This window comes from Phalacrocorax aristotelis, chromosome 9 (assembly GCF_949628215.1).
Source record: "Phalacrocorax aristotelis chromosome 9, bGulAri2.1, whole genome shotgun sequence".
In the NCBI taxonomy this organism is placed as follows: Eukaryota; Metazoa; Chordata; class Aves; order Suliformes; family Phalacrocoracidae; genus Phalacrocorax; species Phalacrocorax aristotelis.
In genome coordinates this window covers 19,780,442-19,797,678 of record NC_134284.1, presented here as the reverse complement: position 1 = coordinate 19,797,678, position 17,237 = coordinate 19,780,442, and the positions used below count along the sequence as shown (strand labels likewise).

Here is a 17,237-nt window from a genome sequence, read left to right as displayed (position 1 = left end):
GTAGAAAGGTAATTTAAGAAGGATGTGTAACTTATGTTAACACTTGAAAACATTGCTTCAAAACTGTCTGTATGAAAATGTCAAGGTTTGATGGATTTAGAAGTCGCATAAACTATCCTGTGTGCTATAAACAAGAAAAATTGCTTGCCTTTTTCTCTGTAAGAATTACTGGCATCATGCAATGGCTTAATCGTGCTTGCATTTATACAGAAAAAATAAAGAAGCAAAGAATACTTTATATTTTTAATTCATTGTCTTTGAGCAAGCATGTACTTTAGAATATTGTAATGACTTGCTGAACTGTTACTTACAATGATGTGTATTACTATGAATGTGTATTTCTGAAAAAGGCGGTAGTGAAAGGAAAGTTTTAATCCCCAATTATATTTTTCTGCCTCCAAATTAAGTGGAAATTTGGTATAATTTGCTGGTATGAAATCTCTTATTCATTTTACTGGCCTGATATCCATGTCAATCTGCAACTAATAACTGCTTTTTTCTTTAAATTTTTATTGCTCTCAATAAACTTTAAGGTCAGTTCCACATAGTTAGTTTGTGTGTGTATATATATAATATGTATTATATAGTTTTTTAGTTTTTCCATCATTTAAAGTATTTTTAATGAATTTTTGGTGTGAATATTTGATGACTCTGTAAATTTGCTTCTTAATGGGAGATATGTTGTTGATACAATGGCCTCAAGCTGCATCAGGGGAGGTTTAGATTGGATATTAGGAAAAATTTCTTTAGTGAAGATTGGTCAGTCATTGGAACAGGCTGCCCAGAGAGGTGGTGGAGTCACCATCCCCAGAGGTGTTAAAAAAAACTTGTAGACGTGGCACTTCGGGGCATGATTTAGGAGACATTGTGGTGTTGGGTTGATGGTTGGACTTGATAATCCTAGAGGTCTTTTCCAGTCTTCATGATTCTATGACCGTTGACTAAATACTTCTGCCTTGGAAATAGTTGAGATGTGCATCGGATTTTATAAGAATGAATATTAAAATGTGGCTCTCTGAGAAATGAAAAAAGCTTTTCTGAAATGAGATTATCAGGTAAGGGTATTCTTGCAATTAATTTATGTGCTGCCTTCTTGCTGCCACTCAAATTGCTCTTGCAGTGTTGTCCTTTAAGTAAATTTCTTGTGGTGATATCAGAGATTCTAGTGTTGAATATATCATGAGTCATTTGATTAAAATAGTGCTACTTAAGATTTATTCTCATCAAAACTGCTGAGAATCCTCATCATTCTGTCAGTCCTTTTCAGATTTCTGAAGAGACAATTTGTACCATGGTAAAACTCTGTGTTGGAAAGTCTTTTATAACACTAATATAGTTTCTAGAGATTTCCTTACGGCTATTACACTTACTGGATAATTTTCTTATATGCTGTATGTACAGTTGTAGTAGGTGCTGTTAATGTACTGCTAGCTTTCTGCCACTTAAGATGCATTATTGTATGTTTTTATAAAGTGCGATTAAAGATATAGGTAGCCAAGTGTTAAAACCTGTGGGTTTATTTTAATTTAGCTTAACTTGATGTCCTCTAGCGTTTCTGATAATACTACTGTTTCCTGGGAACCTAAAGAAACTTGCGTTTAATGCTCTAGACTGGGCTTTTTAGAGACGCATGAGGAAGTTCAATGTCAAGCTCCAGCGGAAGATCGGTGAAAACTAGGGCTGCTCCCTTAAACAGTTGAGAAATGCAAGCTAAGGCCATTCTCTGCACTTTTTAAGTTGCGTGTTAGTAGAATGCAGAAGTATTATCTACATTTTTTGAGAAGTATCTCCTTAAAAAGATGTAAATACTGCTTTTCGGAAGCAGTTTTTTTAATCCAATGCTCTCAGTAGTAGGAGTCTTTTTCAGATGCTAAAAATAATTTAACATCCAGTACTGGAAAAATAGGTGAATAGCATTAAAATTGTGCATATGCATAACAGTATTACTGGTCATAATATTATGGTCTGTACAACCTTGATTCAGATCACTTTTGTCTGTATATCATGACAGGATTTTGGCCCATGCCTATTTCAGTAAAGTAATCTTTTTAGATCTATGTTTTCCATTTCTTGGTGACCAGCTGGTGACTATTGAATCCAACTTAGGTATAGTTGAGATCTCATAAATATAGTTGAAGTTGGAGAATGCGACGTAGTACTGAACCATCTTGAAAAAGATTTTCCTAGGTATCTCACATTTGTCTCCCCAAACACAAAGATATTGCCATTCTCTTTGCCGTTCAAGACAGATATGTTGTGAAAACTTATTTTACTTTCTTACTGAGAGTAATGAGTTCCTTAGGGTGTGATGAGTCACGTAAAGAACTTCTTCAGAATTGTTCATTATAGGAGCAATATCACTTTAGTACACTGAATGAAGCAGATCTCGATTGTAGGAAAAAACCCATGTGGTATTTGATAATTTAAAACTCTCTTTTACCTGTCTGGAAAAAAACAGGAAAAACCTGGAGTTAAGCATGTAAGCCGTAGCATTTTTAAAGACCAATTAAATTTGAGTGTTTCACATCAGGAGCATATACCCTGTCTAGTGTATTTACAGTTTTGAGATACTTTCTCAAAGAGAATGCTGAAGTAATGTGAAAGTAATTTAGGAGTTGGGCAAAACACCCAGCTTGTTCAGTTTTCTGTTTCTCATGATGTTTAAGGAGGTCCTACAAAAACATGGAGAGGCATACATTGATGGTTCTCTTAGTGAATTTGTAGCAGCCTGCAGTTTGGGGTCTGCCTGAGCCAGAGATTGTCTTCTGTGTTTAGCAGCACTTGGTATAGTTCCTCTCCCTCAAGGATTTATATAGTCTTTTTGAAGTCCATCTACATTTTTGAGATCTGCAGCATAATGTAACAGTAGTTCCACAGCTTAACTGCATATTTGTTTGTGTGTTTTGGACAGTTCTTAATCTTGATACCTAATGATTTCATTTGTTACCTTAAGTTATTTTACTTCTAGAAATGATGAAGAGCTATTCTTTATTTACTTTCATACAATATTTAACTGTCTAGCGTCTTCTTAAGTACTCTACTTTTTCACGCTAAACAAAAAGTCTAAGTGTGTTTAGTTTGCTTCATAATTAGAAGGATTATTTTATCCTTCTCTGTGTTGGTTTTTTTTTTTTTTAATGTTCTCCTATACTTCTGGTGATGGGAGGGGAGCTGGGGACAGAAGAGATGAGATACTGAGATAGTGTGCATTGCTCAAGATAGGAGCACACAAAGATTTCGCACCACAGCATAAGGAATTTCTGGTTTTGTATTGAAGGTTTGGGGGATGGTACATCTGTGTCATTTTTCATCTTCAATACTTTCCTTGAAGTTCTAACATTCTGTTTGCTTTTTGGATTATGGCTGGTGTTTTCTCATGGGTTGTCTATGGTAACTCCAGGTTTGGGTTTTCCCCCCCGCCCCGCCTTAGTTGTAACAGTATGCACAATTATTATCGCACTTTGCATGGATTACTCATTTACATATTTGGAATTTTATCTACCATTTTATTTTTCAACTACTTAATACTTCGATACTCTGGTACAGTTATCAGCAGTCAGCTTCAATTTCTGTTGTAGTGGATAATTCGCTAAACTAAGAAAATCAGCATCCTCACTCACTGTTCACATATGACTGAATCAGGCAGGATTAATTGTTGTGGTGACCTCCTTTTGTTGAAAAAGCTGAAGATTTGTTTTTAAACTTTTGGGTTTTTGTCTGCTAATACAGCTCTCCATTCGTAAGAGGACCCCCTTCTTTGCACCCTTGATTGTTTAATGTTTTTAAGATCCTTTTGTAAGGGAACTTGTTAAGTACCTTGGTAATATAAATAAGTAACCATATTACTGTTCCTTCCTCCTGATTCCTTTGAGTGATTATTAATAGAAATAGTTATTATCACCTACAAAAGTGACACTCATTCTTTCACGTAGTATCCTGCTTGTGAATCTGCTAATTCTAGCTTTTACTCCTTCTACAGGTTTGCTTAGTAGAATATAAAATCTACTTGTGTACAGTTCCCAGGAGCCATTTTTACTTAAAATAAATAAATAAATAAAAGTCCATGTTTGCCACTTACTACTCCAGTATGAAGCGTATTTTTAACTAAATATATAAACTGAACACCTAGATTAAATAATTTAAAACTCTGGAAATACTATGTTTTGGTTCTGATGACTACTAATTTTACTGTTTGTGTTCAGCGAACTTTCTTTGTGAGAATTCATCTAGCTGATTCTCATTTAAGTCCAGCATAGGAGCATCATAGTTCCTATGTACTAAATACTGATGGGAATAATTCATTAGCTTTTCTGTGGGTTTCTGGAACTTCAGTGCTATAAAGCCAGTAATGAAAGCCTAGAAGTTGTGCAAATATGGGTAGACTGTTTTGAGGATGAAAAAATAGCATCTCTTACTCCAAACTCTTGCTAAATTCTAGATATGCGAGTTTTGGGTTATTACAAAGAAATAAATCATCAGCTCTTAAAATTGTTTTTAACTACTGAAACTCTTGTTTGATTGTTTTTCCCATTCTTGCTGTGTTCAGTCACTAAGGTCATTTGGTTGAAAAGGTCAGAAAAGGTCAGTCCGAAACAAAAAAAAATGTTCTGGAAGATATTAGCCTGAATGGTTACTGTTTGCTGTAACAATGAGTAATTGAAAATAATAATGGTATCCACTGGACCTGTAGTATGAGTAGGTGACTGTTGTTTGTTTTTTTTTTCTCCCCACTTTTATGTTTTTAAGCCTATGGAAAAGTGTTCCTAGTAAGGAAAGTAAGCGGCCATGATGCTGGAAAGCTGTATGCCATGAAAGTACTGAAGAAAGCAACAATAGTTCAAAAAGCCAAAACAACGGAGCACACAAGGACAGAACGACAAGTGTTGGAGCACATTAGGCAATCACCATTTTTGGTCACGTTACATTATGCCTTCCAGACAGAAACAAAGCTTCATCTCATTTTAGGTGAGTAGTTTTCAGGATTCAAGTTTTATGTTAATGAAAAAAGAAACCCCAAACCAAAAAACCAAAAACAAACAACTTGCCCTTTTATCTCCATAATGTTTTGTAGGTTTTTTTCATGTGGTCTTAAGATTGCACGAGAGACCATAGGAAGTAAAATACTGTTCGTCTTCAACAGTGTCCCTGTGGTTTTCCTGTTTGAACTTCAGTGTGCTACTCTGACTTGGGGGGGAAGTACTATCAGTGACTTAGATGCAGCAAAAAATGTATATAAGTACCTAAATCAGAGAAGTATTTTTGTGTATGTACCTAGAAGATGAAATTTTGATTTGTGCTTCTTAACCATTATCATATACTGCATTAGTTTTCTACAGATTTTCAGACAAACTGCTACTGTGAATGTAAAAGTTCTTAATCTATATGAATGTGGGCAGTAAAGGATTCAGTTTATTTTCTCTGCATGCTGCCTTTGTGCATAGGGCACAGAGATTATTGTAAAGTGGGATGACCAAACATGACATTGTTACTGGAATTGTTCGTAGGAAAAATAGTTGGTAGGAAAAAAGAAAAAAGTAAGGAAATATTTCAGCAGCAGAAAGCTTTCTAGTTCAAACATACTTTACATTTCACTCTAAGAACATGTTGTGTATTGTCCTCAGCGTGATCAGTGCTTTTGAAGTGTCGTCTGTCTGAGAGGACAGGGCTACCTGTCAGTATGCTAACTAGTTAGTATGCTGTTTTAGTACTGAAGTGCTGCAAACCGAAAGATTGTATCAGGCAGGTCTTTTTTTTCTGAATAAATGTGCTCATAATGTGGGTGATGCCAGTTAAAGGCAATTGTCTTTTCATTTATTTCTTGTCAATTTCCTTACAACACTGAAACCTACAAGTTGTTGGTATGGTTTCCTCCTGTAAAATGCTGGAGAAAATACTTGTATTGTGGATCAGTTTCTTGGTTTATGCATTGTGATACTTACTTTGGTAAGTTCTACCAGTAACTTCTGTAAATCCCCATTTGTGAAAGATGTTTGATAATGAACTATTGTATAGCAAACCTTATTAGAACATTCTTCATTGTACTTCTATCAGAGCCACTTTGCTTTTAATTTTGATGTGAAGAACCACATCTGTTTCTGTAGCATTTGCACGGTTGGCAGAGGACCGATCAGCAACTTTTTTACAATTTTCAACTCAGATAAAACTGTATCTGCATGTCTCTCTATTCCCTACCGCTGTCCTTTTTCAGGACAGTAATATTTTTGGGGAAAACGCAGAAATTAAGGAGTTATATTCCTTTTGCTTTATTCCCCAGTTTCATTGCCTTTGAAGAGTCCTGTCTTTCCTAGGAAGGTGAAGGATTTTTCCTGATAACAAGGACCATTTACTTCAGGAGCTGGAAGAGACTACTAAAATCAACTCTAAACCTTACAGCTTCAGGAAGCATTTACTGCCAAAGCTTTTTGTTATAAAACCATTTGATCTCTGAGTATTCACAAAACATGAATATGTATTATAAATATTATAGTACCATTCTTTAAATCCAGAAATTTTTGGCTAGAATGCAGTGTAGATCCCGCTAGAAATATTTTAAAAGCTCCAGCAAACCAAACCAAAGAAAACCTCACACCTGAGATGGATGTAGTTACCTAAAAATAAATACATAATAATGAAGAAATTTAACTGACAAGGATAATTAGAAGGCCAGAAAAACCTCTTATATGAAGGGAAAATTAAAAGTTTGACATTATATTCTCATAAGAGTCAAAAAGGAGGGAGCCCAGTAGTTCTGAAGAACATTACAGAGCAGATAGTGCAGACTGGGCACATGCCCACCTTAACACAATGTTAAGGTGATGTTCAAAGTGAGAAATTCAAAGCTAATGTATAATTAAAGGCTTTTTGGTTTGGTTGGGTGTGTTGGTGGTGTGGTTTTTTTTTTTTACTTCCTTTCCCACAAAGTCTATATGAATCCATGCTCAGAATATCAGCTGGGGCCAAAAAGGTCCTTTTTTCCTTCTTTTTTAGCAGAAAACAGGAATAATTAGAGGGGGTTTAAAAATCTCTCTTAACCACTTTTTGTAACAGTGGAAATATCTTCTACCTAACATGGCCTAAAGCTACTTTGTAATTCTACTGGACTTCTCACCCTCCTGAGAAAAAATACCCCAACTGTTTGTTGCAAGTTTTATATGTCTCATATGTAAACCTTTGTAAATCACATCTTCGATTAAGTTTTGGATTTTAGGTGTTTCAGAGGCTTCTGAATTTTGGGGAAAACTAGTCTCTGCCTTTTTTTTTTTTTTTTTTTTTGTACCTAGCTGAACTTGGTGTATGACCGACATGTCATTTCAGTTTCAAGAGGTTTTAGAATTGGAGCCTCAGTGCAATACTTAATATGATTCTTTGTGCTGTCAGATTACATAGCCGTATGAATTTAGCCTGGATCAAGTGCAGACCTGCAGCTGCATTTCTGACAAATTTCCAGAATACAGAGTTTTGAGTTGATTCCAGTTTTAGGTTGACTTTAAGCTGTGATTGAAAGCAGAAAATACTGTATCCATGTGTATACCATTTCCACGCAAAGCTTGGATATTAACCTACTAATACTTTAACCAAAAAAAAAAAAAAAAAGTGAACTGTCAGATGGAGTTTATACTGAAGTAATTTATATTTTTTCCCCCCATTGTGTCAGTGGTGCATTTGATCTAGCACCAAGAATTTGAAGGCTGGTTGTTTTATTGGGCTGTAGTTAGTGTTATAACCTGAATAGAATTAGGCTTATTCTACCACTCCCATGGCAGCTTCGGTTTGTATCTGTCACAGTCCTCAGAACAGAGCCTGGGAATTCAGTTCTTACCTTGTTCTAAGTTGGCAGTTCTGATTAGAAATGTTTAAAAAATTGTTTGTTATCTTTGTTTTCTCCATGATTAGAATGCTGAAGTTTTTTTGGAAGAAGAAAGCAATTATAAAAATCTGGATTATTTATATATTATATATTATATTATATATATATAAAGATTTTTAATATTTCTTTCATATGTGTACTGATCTAGATAAATAATCTTCCTCACATTGTTTGATTCCACTAACATTCCTTCCCAAACAGAGAACTGGGGAACTATAAAGAGGGGAGAGATCAGAATGTCTATAAATTGTATATATGCCTTCTCCTTCAAAGTATGAACACGTAATAGGATTGAACCTTTTTCATGGATTTATGCATTACGACAATGAACCTATGGAAACCATATTCAAGAAAATCTTGAATAGGATGTTGTGGGGCATGTCCCCTCCTCTGTGTATGTGGATCTCAAATACAATATGGGGGCTCTGCGGTTGCAATTTAGTGGCTTTAAGGTACACTGCTAGCATAACAGCTCTACCTCTAAAATGTTTGTGTTGCAGTGGAGGTGTGTTGCAATAATTATGTTCCCCCCCCCCGCCCCAACTGTGGGAAAACCCTTGTGTCATAGCCTGCAAAGAACGAAAGTGTGGTTTCCATGAGGGAATGTATATGGAAATAATCTCCAGTATGTTTTGCCATCAAAGTTCCCCTTGTGAAGGGTAGAACTTGTAGTTGCCCATAGTTGATTGTTTCACCAAATAACTGTTTTCTGAATTGCCTTTTTTATGTCAGTCTGTCTTGTTGCTCTGAAGTATTTCATGAGAGTGTACAAGTATTCTGTTTCTAGACATCATTTGTACTCCTTTTTTCTCATATTCCTAACTAACTAAAAGACGGATTTTGGAAGAAATATTAATCTTCATGATTTACGGATATTTGAGGTTTATTTTATGGTTTTGCAGCTTATTTAAAAGTTGGTTGTGTTCTTTTAGTTCTCTAAGAAGGAAATTGAGTATTATACAACATGATGAAATATTACTGAATTTCAATAAAGTAAAAGCACCTCACCCCAGAACTTCTTATTTAATAACTTAGAGTACCTATAAGAAAATTAAGTTGTCAGAAAGTGAAATTACAAGGTTCTTTATTCTACTTTTTAGACTATATAAATGGAGGAGAATTGTTTACTCACCTTTCACACAGAGAGAGATTCTCAGAAAATGAGGTGCAAATTTACATTGGGGAAATCGTTTTGGCACTTGAACATCTCCACAAGGTAAAGTGATTTTATCCTAGTGCTGATTTTGTGGAATTACAAGTGTATTCTTTTCACATAATATAAAGTTAGTAAGGAGAACTATTTTTTTAGATAGTTTTAAATTCAAAGTGACTTTATCTAGCAATGGGACATTTTTTGTATGGTTAGAAATACTTCCCAATGAAGTATCTATTCAGGTGCACCAGATTAAGGCTACAAGTTTTTGTCTGCAGCATGTAGAGTTTTGTTATTGACAAATGATTGTTAATTTTTAGTAGTCCTTATGAAATGGTATATGTCAGTAAAACTAATTTGTAGTAACATGAACAGTGTTTGGGTTGCACTGTTCTTCAGTTGTCCTTGTTTTGATACAACTAAACAGAGTTGTGAAATTTTGGCACAACTATAGACATGAAAAATGTTATAGTTTTCAGAGGTAGTAAGTAGATTTGTAGGCTATTACAAAGCATGCATGTATGGTCTAAAACATATTATAGAAGGATGCATTTTCATTCTTAATGAAAGCCGAACTGACTTTTGCACTCAACAGCAAGTATTCAGTCAATTTTGGGTTCAAAGGATGTAGTGTGTCCTTTAAATTTAACGACATTAATGCACAGTGTAATTTCTGAGGATTTTTAAGTTGCTCAAAGTTATTTCTTCAAAGGCATTTTAAAATTGTCCTTTTTGAGATGCAACTTTCGTATGTCAAATCATCTTAATGGGAATTTTGCTAGCTTCATATTTAAATGCATTCAACCATGACCTCTTGATGTTACACTGATTTGGAAATACTTTTTCCTATATTCTGTTGGCAGTTGGGGATTATATATCGGGATATAAAACTTGAGAATATTCTCCTTGATTCTGATGGCCACGTGGTGCTGACAGACTTTGGTCTGAGTAAGGAGTTTCTTACTGATGAGGTGAGTATTTGAATCTCCAGTAAGTAAGGACAGAATTCAGCAAGATCACAAAGTCAGATTCTGTCTCGTTGAAATCATAAACTCATTTGAGAGAGGAGAAAAACTGCCTTCTAGAGTCTTACTGCATAAAACAAAATCTTGTAGTCTGTTTTACTGGGTTTTAAGCTTTCAATTCATTGGTCTTTGGCCTGCTAGTGTTGTCAGACGTTTTTGTCTGTTCTATTTTTCCCTGAAATGCCTTCATGCTCCCTCCTTCTGCCCTGTATGTGAAAAAGGAGAGATCCACATAGTCTGAAAAGCCACTTACATTATCGTTTTCAGATGCCTTTTTAAAAATGCTTGACTGTGCTAGTATTTTGCAGTGACTAGGCAAATGGTATGCTATGACTCTTCTTTATGCTAATAATAATTAATGTATTATTATCTTGTCTCTTTCTCATGTCTTTGTGTCACTTTTGATAAACTTAATTGCAAGCTTTTAGGATAAAAGCTTATCTCTTATTAAATAGGTGCATAGTACTTAACATAGTGATCTCTGACTGTTGACATTAGTTGTTAGTTATTTATAAGGTACAGTTTTATCTCTAAATATGCTTTTTCGCTTATAGAGAGTCAGCACTGTGCAGGATTTTACTTCTGAGAGAATTTTAAAATGGCTATTTTTTGGCTCTCACTTTATGTATCGGAGGTATGGAAATCTGGGACTGCAGATTTAAAAGTCTTTGTTAGAAGCAGCAGAGAGGTTTTCTAAAAATAGATAACTGGTAGCTTCCTCTAGAATATTTGCATTTCAAATGGAGTCTGGTAGGATTTGGGAGGTACCATTTTAAGAGATATGAAATTTGACTTTCTGAAGCAGGGAAATAGTACAGATAATGTCAGTTTATTCCTTTCACATTATACTGTGAAGCCAAGAGGAGATTCAACTGGCATGACAAGGGATTAGCAGCAGATCGCCAGACCAATGCAAGAGAGGAAGTACATAGATACCGTTTTCACCAGGAAAGAATGATAGTAGAAGGTGTGGCTAGGTACAACCTGCTTAGAGTTGTGAGAGAAGCTGTGCTGGGCATGAGACAAAGTACGTAGAATGGTGTTACTGTACTGGTGGTGGAGAAAAGGAGCAGTCCTACAGCCTTTGGGCCAAAGTTGAATGAAGCTGAAATCTTGCCTGTGAAAAGAATGCCATAATGAATCATGACCTTCTTTAATTCTCAAAACTGATTATTTTAGGAAATATACTTATTTCTCACCTGTGCTCACCTTCAGGACATCATTTATGAGCAGTGCAAGGAAAGGGAAGGACTGGGATAAGTACCAGAGATGCCTGTCTGCTTTTCTGACACTCTGAATCAGATTCCTCTTCTCCAGTCTTTAAATAAAGCAGTCTTGCTGCTTGGTTATTTAATGTTGGTTCCTCTGACTCTAATCCATTCTGTTTTCAGTACATACCTCAGATATCTCCTAATTTAACCACTTTTTTCCCTCATATTATCCTCCACATTTTAATTTGTCTTCCCTTTCAAAAAAGCTCAACATTTCTAGTGTTTCTTTTAAGGAAAAAAAGTAACTGCAATTGTATTGTTTGCTTTCAAAAATGTAAGAAATTGTCTGCACTTGACTACAGTTTTCATGTGTGCAATTGTAAGTTAGCTACTGAACCTAAACATGATTAAGATGGTCCATTTACACATAGAAATTGGTATTTCATATTGTATTCTCTGTAGACAATTCAGCTACTACTAGAACACTTATAATTCACATTACAAAACATACTTAACTTACACTTCTGAACCACTGTACTTACAAGAGGTAAAATTTGCCTGTATAACGGCATAGCTTTATATCTGTTTTCATGCTCATTGGGTAGCACTTAAAAATAAGATTCCACAACTGCATGAGTCGGATAAAAGAGTATAGCATTTGCAATTTAATCAGAGGAGTATGCTTTCCTTTCTCACTCTTTCTTCACACTTCTTCCCTGGTCCACCCTACTTATTGCAAGACCTTTGCCATTAGAAAAGTATACTTACGCAAGTGGAATTCATTCTAGTAATCCCCCTCTTTGGATTGTATTTTCTGAAACAAGATATATTTAGGTTATTAAGAATGCAGTTATAAGCATGTACTCTGTTTAGAATTCTTATCAGAAAGAATTCTTTACCATGCATTTATGAATTCTGGATGGTTTTGTAGTTAGGGATACTTGCTCAATGTTTTCATCATATCTGCTTTAATCTGGTGGTTGTTAAATATTTCCAGGTACCTGAGCAAGTACAGAATCTAACAGAGGTTGTTTTGTAATAAAAAGAGTGCACTACTACTTGACTATAATAACTATAGCAGATTAATTGACTGTTAAACAATGAAGAGATGGGAAGCCACTTCTCTTAAGCACTGTTTGAGTGAAAGGAAGCAAGTGCATATGACTTCTAGGAAAACAATAAACCTATTCATTTCTGCCATGCAGTTACTGAAGCGTGAGTGTGAAGAGTGCGTTGTCAAGTATCCTCTTTGTTTTACAATTATTATGTGAAAGTGCTTGTAGCATGCAAGAATTACAAATCCAAGCTGAAAGCATTGTGTTTTTAAGAGCTTTAAAGTATTTTATACTACTGTTTCACTAAAAACTGAAATTTGTCTTGTACAAGTGAAGTGGCAGTCTGGTTTTGCCTTCATTTTATCTTTAAAATGAAGTCCATATGCTTGTATTTGCATGCAAAAAGAAGAAATAACCTGACCGGAATAAAGCAGTTGAATAAAAATGAATTTTCACACAGGATAGGTCAATATCACAAGCTATTTAGGTATGAAATGACTTCTGATGTTCAAAATTTATTTAATATCTCATGAGGACCTACAGTTTGACTAGCCTAATCTCAGCCAATCCCAGCAGAATGGGATTGGGTAAAAGATTAAGAGGTTGAAATGAATAGTACCTTTTTAGTATTAAGTTTTATGGCATTTTCCTTCTTAGCCCCATGATCAATTTAAGGCTAGTCTTTCTGATTTTTAACTCAATTGAATTGCAAGGAAAATAAGGGTAATAAAGACACTTCTTAGCCTTATGCTTTTATGCTTCTCAGTTGCGTTCCTGTCTAACTGGGATGTAGAATATATTTGCACATGACATTAATATAAATTAATATTGGGGGTGCAGGGAATTGATAGAACTGACAGGCTGTATCGAAATTTCTACAACACTGTTCATTGCATATCACTTCGGTATTGCTATTTTTTTCAAGTGTCTTGCATTTCATTTACCTTCAAAAAACCCAAAACTCCTAAGCTAGTGGGTTTTTTGCCATCTTATTTCTTGTGTAGTATCTTTATCTTCTGGATTTGTGGCTTAGGCATATTTTAATCTTTTTATCTCATTAATAGCTCTACTTGTATGCTGCAGTTGTTTTGATTTGGTCAATGTCAGTTTAATCTAGTTGTCAGGTCTGGTCTTCATTTTAATGTTTATTGTTAAAATGCTACTTCATTTTTTAAAATCTTTTTTCCCCTCGCATTTCCTTTTAGTTCTGTGACTATGCTAAAGTCATACTTCAGTATATATGGAAGTGTTTATGTCTTAGAAAAAAGTAATTAGAACATATTCATTGAATTATTGTAGTATTCTGTTGGAGCATGCATAACAATGTAATATTTTTCTTGTTAATTAAATCCTAGTAAGTACACTTTCTTCCAGAGTATAGTGAAATGCTCAATTCTGCATTGGTACGTGTCTTCTGCGTTAGCTTCAGTTTGTTTTGAAGTTTTTGTTTGCTTAATGAAGCTTAAAAAATATATGTAGTAAACACTAAACATTGTTGGTCTTCAAACAATGTATCTGAGAGCATACAATGCCTAGTAATAAATAATGAGTAGATATTCTGCATGAGTGATGACTGAATTGTAATCTAAGTCAGCTGGATGGATATCTGTGTACTTCTGTCTGATGTGTAGAATGAGTAGTTCAGATACGTTATTGTTTTCCCATCTGAAAAATCTCTTCTTCAGAGTTGCAAATTTAGCTGCGATTGTCAGATGCTTTTCACTGTTGAATTGTTTGTATTTGTTTATTAGCTGGTTGAATAAACATTTTGTTTTGGAAAAAAATTAGGATGTAATTTAAAAAGATTTTAAAGGAAATTTCATTAAAGGAAAAATTGAGAAAAAAGTCCACTATGGATTTTGGTAGATGAAGTAGGAAGAGATTCATACACATTCTTAGAGCAATTTAAAGGTAGTCCAGAACAGAGGAAGGTGACTACAACTTGGCTCTTGTTTAGTGCTGTATGAACTGTCATCTCACTTGAGTGACCTTGTAAATTAGCTGTGCATTTAACTTTAAAAACACCTCTAATTGTCCAATTAAAGTGATAATGTCTGGTCATTGATACTTGATAGTGCATCCTCTGAACACTGAGCATTCTCTTGGGAAGTTAGAACAACCCATACTGTGGATGACGTACTATATATATCTGCTTGTGTTTTAGTTAAACAATAGCTCAGTCATGTAGACAAGCAGTTATAAGGAGCAGATTTGCGTTTCTGCAAAGCGGAAAAAAAAAGAAAGTAAACTGAAGAGTGAAGTTAGTCCACAGAAGTTTGCATTGATTATAGATCTATCTAGACAATTGGTCATTGTTTCCCTTACTTTGGAAAAGGAAATGAAACAATGGCAAAAACTTTTTGCTTTAATTGGTGTACTTGTGTTGGTGCTTCAGTGTCCTGAAATTGAACACTAAGATACCATACACTATAAAGGCACATAAATGGAATAGGACTCATTTAATTGCAAAACCAGGTCATCAGTGATCAGCCCAAGATGCATGCCTTTTTTCAGTGCTTATCACAAAGATGATTGTGCTTTCCCAGCATGGAGCATTAATGCAGAAGACTGGAGCACAAAATATATTCTGTCCAGATTTTTATGCCAAAATCTCCAAGTGCCGTTAAGAATTTTTGCAAGACAGATTGTGATTTCTTACAGTGATTGCTCTAAGGATGCTGTTTTCTTATTGTAATACACCACTTAAAAAATCCCATTTTTGAGGGAAATACCGATCTTTGTGTTAAAAAGCCTGGTATCTTCTGTGGGTTCTTTGAATAATACGTTGCTAGTCAATCAGGAAAATTCTGTTTCTATTTTCAAAGGGGAAAAAAGAGTAAGTTTTTTGAGGGCGAACACTGCCATCCTTGTTAATCTTTTTTCTCATAGATTTTTTTTTACCTCTGGAATTACTGTGAGTATCAAACTTCAATGAAACTTGCGCAACCAGGTGTGAAAAATTTACATGACCAGAGATTCATGGCCATATGAAAATGAATTTAGAACCAGATGGATTGTATTTGGGCAAAATTATCCGCTCCTACTTCTCTGCCTTTTATATCTCGGTTCACTGATACTAGTAATATTTATTCGGTATCTCCTATATAATTTTTTCTTTATATTATCTTTTTTAAAAATAATTTTTTGAAGGCTTGCAGTGGCAACTAGTAGAATTCTTTCCAGAATCAGTACTCTTCTGTACCTTTATAATTTTGCCTCTGTTTGAAGGAAGAAGATTTTTTCAGGTTTTGCTTTGTATACCATTCTTCTCTCTCTTTTTGTACTGTCACCTCTCTTCTCAAAAGACGATGCTTTAGAAAACAAGTCTTCCAAAAACTGGAAATTTGAGAAGAACCTAGTACAAAATGTTCATCTGGGATGACAGTGGTACATACTTGCATTCCTCCCACACAATAATGTGCAATTTCTGAATTTTTTTGCCTGCAGAACTCAGACTTTTGTTTTCTTTTCCCTTAATGTATTTGTAAAGCAAATAACTATCAGGAACTAGTTTAAAGAATCCCTTGCAGAATTGCAATTGCATTGCACTGCAAAAGCAAACATAGCCATTGTACAAATCTGTGAAAAGGGTTTCTTGAACCTCCACTTGATGTTAGATGAGGGCTTAGCCTTGCATTGAGTTATGTTTTAGGGCCACAGCTGTAGAGGTTGCATGTTTCTTGGCTGGCATGCAGTACCAGGTTTAGCTGTGCTGGCTCTCCCTTTTAAGTGCCTGTTCTGATGGCAGCTGCTGGCAGGCAAACCACATTCTTCCTTGAAAAATTCAGTAGCCTGATTCCATGTCTGTTTTGGAAGCAGAATTCATTAGTGTGTCTAGCTCTGGCATGAGGCATAGTAACCAACATGGTATTTTGACTTAACTGACTTCTTCAAGTAGGAACAGCGATAGGATTTTAAATTAATTTCAGATGATCTTACATTTTTTTAATTACTTCTTTTTGAGATGACATTTCAAACTAGTGGACCTTTGATCTGCCGTATCACAACTGTTCTTGGTCTAGTCTAAACGTTTACTTTTGTACTACAGTCTTCACTGTGATTTTGTCGGATGCAGCAGAGCAGTCTAATTAGTGTACCACTAAACTTTTTTCCTGTCTCGGTTCCTCCTCCTCCATCTCCCAGAGATCATAGTTTTGGTCCTGAATAGAAGTTACAACTACAGAAGCAACAGTCTACAGCTGAAAGATCTTTTGGATGAAGATGTACTCTTTCTGATATGCACAAATTAATTACCCAGTGTTATGTCTGGGTATTATGACCAAAAAGGCCCCCAAAAGAATTAAAATGAAAGAAAAAAAAAAGTGAGGGAAAAAAAAAGAAGAAACCAGTCAGTCTGGCACACACTTTGCTGGAACAGGATTTTTGTTTTTCATTTTAAATCTACATCACATCTTTGAACCATGAGAGGTCTTTTCTGTCAATTTTCATATGCTTTCCTAAACTGAGCCTGTAATTATTGTTATTCTGGACAACTAAAATGATGGCAAAGAATGTTACAGATCTGATTTCTGTGGAAACAGGTTTTTTTCTTGGTGCATTTTTATTTTTGAGGTAAATATCAATAAAATAATTTATTTCATATATATGTGATTATTACATAGATATATGTATATAATATCATGACATATATATTAATATAATATGCTATATTAAAACATAATAATTTCAGATAGGATGACCTCTAAGGTTCACTGAAGGTACGAGGCCTGTTTCTGCATGGAATTTAGGCTTTTCATCCTTTACTTGTGGTTTTCCTGAAATGCAAAATCCATTCAGCAGGTCAGCTCATTAGTAGCACCTCTGCTATGTGGCCTCTACAGCACTCCAAGTAAATTTCCATTTATGACAGTGTTCTTTTGATTTATCCTCTGATTCTGTGATTCTCACTATACTTACCAAGGGAAC

The 17,237-nt window shown here is 34.9% G+C and overlaps 1 protein-coding gene across 3 annotated transcripts in view; it reads left to right on the top strand.

Moving 5' to 3' along the window:
- RPS6KA5 (ribosomal protein S6 kinase A5) overlaps window positions 1-17,237 on the top strand; it is an 82,509-nt gene that overhangs the window by 20,516 nt on the left and 44,756 nt on the right. For 2 of the 3 annotated variants that reach the window (XM_075103710.1, XM_075103711.1), the window contains 3 exons: window positions 4,747-4,965; window positions 8,968-9,083; window positions 9,884-9,991. In XM_075103710.1, coding sequence (XP_074959811.1) covers window positions 4,747-4,965; window positions 8,968-9,083; window positions 9,884-9,991 — 443 coding nt within the window. Of the gene's footprint in view, window positions 1-4,746; window positions 4,966-8,967; window positions 9,084-9,883; window positions 9,992-17,237 lie in introns of those variants that run through there. The other variant, XM_075103712.1, reaches the window with a different exon arrangement.